The 4777-nt window shown below is 30.0% G+C and overlaps 1 protein-coding gene across 1 annotated transcript; it reads right to left on the bottom strand.

Annotated features, from left to right (window-relative positions):
- Positions 1 to 2304: 2304 nt before the first annotated feature.
- Positions 2305 to 4050, bottom strand: LOC100159104 (rRNA-processing protein FCF1 homolog). The gene is given in 7 exon segments (NM_001326620.1): positions 2305 to 2608; positions 2667 to 2761; positions 2835 to 2995; positions 3057 to 3205; positions 3284 to 3352; positions 3414 to 3496; positions 3976 to 4050. Coding segments are annotated over 7 exon segments (609 nt in total). The 5' UTR covers positions 3979 to 4050; the 3' UTR covers positions 2305 to 2559.
- Between the last annotated feature and the right edge of the window lie 727 nt (positions 4051 to 4777).

Below are 4777 nucleotides of genomic sequence, written 5' to 3' on the forward strand. Positions count from 1 at the left end.
AGACCTAACATAGATAGCGGCTCCTGCATGAGCAGTCTCGTCCGGATGGTTGGTATGATGCAGACGAAAGCCTGGTATATTGAGAGAGTAACTATATTAGTGAAATGGGTCTCGGATATTAAAGCGATATCAATTCTTTTTTCTTGGAGTGTAATGAGGAATTCATCTTTATGGTTTTTTAGTCCATTCGCGTTCCATGAAAGGATCATGATAGAGTTTTGGGTGACTGAGTTATTTGTTGTGTGTCATTTAAAAGTTTAGACATGAGTGCTGTGATGAGAGAGATAAGTGGGTTAATTAGACATTTAAATTCATCTAAAAATTTTGTTATATCATTATTATCAGGACTGGGTATAGGTCGGGTGTTGGAGGACGGGGTTGGCGATGGTGCGTTACCTGTATTTTCTGTTGCTTCTGCGTATGATTGGCCTGTTCAAGTACTTGGATTTTGCGTTGATGGTTGCGGATTTGGCTGGTAGTTGGGTTTCGTCGTTTGGTTGGTTGATTGTGGTTGATGATGTTGGTTGTTATGTCTTGAGTTGAATGGTAGGCGGCGACGTTGTTGCAGCTCCTAGTATATAGCACAGCCTTTGTAGTTGGCTGGATGTTCGCCATCACAGAGAGCACATTTGGCCGGCAGGTCAGATGATTTTGTGCAAGTTGTGGTAAGATGGGTACCACCGCATTTCACGCAGCGAGGAGAGTGTGAGCAATAGCTTTTTGTATGACCGTAAGTCTGGCAGTTTTGACATTGAGGAATTTCACGGCGTTTATGAGGTTCCTCAACTTTGATTTTAGTATTAAGTAGGGACGTTATGTTAAATATTTCCTTACTAATAGATTCAGGAGCAAGATCGACAAAGAATAAGGGCAGTGGTATTTTGGTTTTTTGATGTTTTATGTTTGTCACTTGCCTTACGGTGAATCTTACTTTATCTTTTAGCAAATTTGATCAATATGATACTTTAAAGAGGTCATTTTTCGATTTTTTTCAATAGTTACTTAATGCCACGGGAAAAACTAACGACAAATTACAAAAAACCACTAAAAATGGGATTTCAATTTCTAGTAAACAAATAAAAAATAATATTATAATATTAAATAAACTAACAGGCTATAATAAATAATAACAATATAAAAAATCCCGACTGACAAACATTCTCCGCTCAGAATCGTTTTTATTATACAATTGAATTCAAGTTTAATACAATCCATTATACATTGACCCACTAGTCACCTACTGTACAGCAGAGTGACATCCACTTACCTGCTTTTTTTCATATGATTTTAAATATTAGGTGTTTTTGACCAGGGGGTGCTAAATTTAAGTATGGAGGGGGGGTGAAGCACACCCCTAGTTGCACCTATGATCTTAACGCAAAAGTACTAGTATTAACCTTATTTATAATAGGGTATATAAATAAATGAGCTATATTATAGTACAGCTCACTTATTTTTATGCAACTTAAAATATATAATCTTAAGTAGGTACAACAAGATTTACGTGGAAATTGAAACTTTATTTATTTTTTTACCTAGGCAGATAAGGTAACAGTATAATGCTTTTAAGAAATCATTGTATACATAAGTAATGCAATGCAGTTTATTATTTATACTCAGTAATATAGGCTGACAACTCTTCGATCAAAATCATTTTTCGTATGAAATGATTTATACTATTTTAATGAGGCTCCGCATATCATGTTTAAAGGAGTAAGATCCAGGCAATTCACATGACATGAACATTTGGGCTAAATCTGTGCGAGTAGTAAATGAACATAGTAGTAATGCCGCATCCAGCATTCCAGCACCCGTCAACTCTTGCTCATGTCAATACTCCGCAAAAAATGAAATATATTTTTGTTTGCATCACTTGTAAATTGAACATACTTTCTAAAGTTCGATTGTAATTTCAAAAAAAAGGTTGAATTTATATGTTTATTGACTACGCTTTTTAGGAATCACTTTTTTGGTTTAAAATCATGTGCTCAAAATAAATACAAAATTAATGCTATTATTTCAAGGGATTTTTGAAAAAAGTGTTAATTTTAAGGCCATTTAAAATTTAAAATCGACTTCTTAAACAGTCGTGTAGAAAAAAAATTTAAATCAGACATTCCAAAGTATGTGTAATTTATCACCTCTTGTTAGTCTAAAACGTATGAAAAATACGTGTGCTGCGGTTCCCTTGATTCAAATCTAACAAACAAGTTCTGTTGGTGAATTACTCAATGATAAGGTACACTTGGCATCTACTGTACAGCAGAGTGGTTGATTACTTAAAATAATAGTTTTCATAATACATTATTTTATAATTATTTATTGATAATATATTAAATTATGTATGTAATACTCCATGCCCTATCTTGGCTCTATTAGAGTATTAATGACCTAGAGATTACTTGAAAAAAATCAAAATTTGTCACTACAATCATGTTAAATTAATAATTATTATCATTAGCCAACATATTTTGAATAAAAAAATTTTTTGAATTAAAAAACTAAGTTACTTAAATATTAAAATTTGTATTTAATAATTGATAAGTGTTACATTACAAGTTATTTTTTAGGAGCACCATACGCATCGGGCATTCTTTCAATGGTATATCTAAAAAATACAATAAAATAATTAGAACAAAACTAGAGAAAATCCACAGTGCACTTACCTTCTTTGAGCAATATACATAAGCGGCACACCAGGAATTTTTCTAATACGCCTCTTTAAATCCCTATCACATGTAGCTACTATATAACATTTATGCTAAAACAAAAATGTATTTTATTAACTTTTATGTATAACATTTTAAATATATAGATTAATTTTAACCATTTACCTGAGTTACTCGTTGAACTAAACAATCATCAGCATACGTGCCTGGATGCATACACTGTATTCTTTGGAATCGTGGATCTTTAACAATTTTCAATGCTATTTTATACTTTTGTCCTAATTTTTCCAATTCACCAACAATACAATCTGTTACATATGGAATACCTACAAACAAATAATATTTTTAAATTATTATAAAAACATTACAATAAAACAGTATGCTTACATTTAGCATATAGACAATCCATCATATTTTGAACCACATCCATTTTATATTTTATAGAAAAACTAATAAAATTGGTATCTACTAAGATGTGATATGGTGGTCCTAACTGTGTGTTAAACTGGAAAAACAAGGCTGAACTTGTTTGAGCTCTGAAAATATTAAGTTATCAATTATAATAAAATGAAAAGCTACATTTTTTTCATAATTTATTTAGTTTTGTTAATTACACTTGACGAACGGAGACAGTTTTATTTTCATTTATCTTTTTTTTTATAATGGTTCTTTTTTCTTCTTTTCTGGAAAAAAATATTATGGAAAAATGAGTACTAGACTTTTTAAGATTATACAATTACATACATTCTTGTATCTGTTGGTTTGATTGTCTTCTTCATAACAGCAAATTGTTTGTTAAGAATTTTTTTACTTTTCTTGGTCTTAGTCTGGAATAATGCATGTAATTTTTATATAGTGACTAAAATTCAGAAATGTGATATTTATTTGTTTATTTATTAGATAATTATGGGTTTGAGTCCTATTTTATTATAGAGCTACCTAATAGTATATTCATTTAAGACTAAATAGACATTTTCCCACAAGCATATTCATATAATTTCATATATTTTTTCTATTTATTAAAATAAATTAATATTTTTAGATTATTGCAACCTCTCAATTACTACTAGTTACATTATTTACAATAGATACCTAACCATGAGAATATAAGATAGGAAAATTCATTAAAATAATGTCAGTTATCTCCTGACGGAAATTAGAAATTACAAACGTATTGTAAATAGTGAAAATTGTAATACATTTAAGCAACAACCAACAATTGAATAATAATAGTGTCTGATTGTTAAATTATGAGTCTAAATAAACGTGAACAAACTGTTGAATACAATTAAAAATAGGAACTTACCATTTTAAATTAGCAATGTACATGAACTATAAAATAGGTATATTATTATTTGAAACACAGGAATACAGGATAACTAAATTAACCATGTGTATTATTATCACTTATTATCAGTCATCAATGGTATTTACTATTTACTATTTATTTTATTTACTATCTATATATCGCTTATCATTTTTACTTATCCCTCGGGACCACAGTTGTAGTATAGTTGTAACCATGGTCTAAACAACAAAACATTGACGTGTGTGTGTTTGTGTATATTAAATGGGGTAAAATAATTATTAAATTGACATTACAATTTCTTTTAGATTCTGAGCGGAGAGATGAATGTATTGATTTTACAATAATGTGTTTTTTTAGATACTGAGTGAAACGATGAATTTATTGATTTTATAATGATGTGTGTTTTTTTTTTAAATTTTTAAATTTATTTTTGTGTCTGCCATCACCTTTTAGGACAGTAAAAGCAGAGGCGTATTTATATATCTACCACTTGTAGGCCTGTGGAAAATTGCCGCCCTTAAATACGATAAAATACAATTTAAGTTTGTTTGTTTGGTTTGTCGTATTTTGATTAAAATCAGTATTTACAACATAGTCGCAAAATTCATCGTTAATAATCCATTTAGCTGGGTTTGTCTTCAAAATGGTTTTATTTACTATCATATCAGTTAACTCATTTGATCTACAACTACCATCAGGTTCAACATTGTCCGCTTCAACAGATAAACTTATTGTTTTTTCACTGTCGTCTGTCACTAACCTGAGCATCTGTTTTTTTTCATATTTATGGCCATAGGGT

This window comes from Acyrthosiphon pisum, chromosome A1 (genome assembly GCF_005508785.2).
Source record: "Acyrthosiphon pisum isolate AL4f chromosome A1, pea_aphid_22Mar2018_4r6ur, whole genome shotgun sequence".
In the NCBI taxonomy this organism is placed as follows: domain Eukaryota; kingdom Metazoa; phylum Arthropoda; class Insecta; order Hemiptera; family Aphididae; genus Acyrthosiphon; species Acyrthosiphon pisum.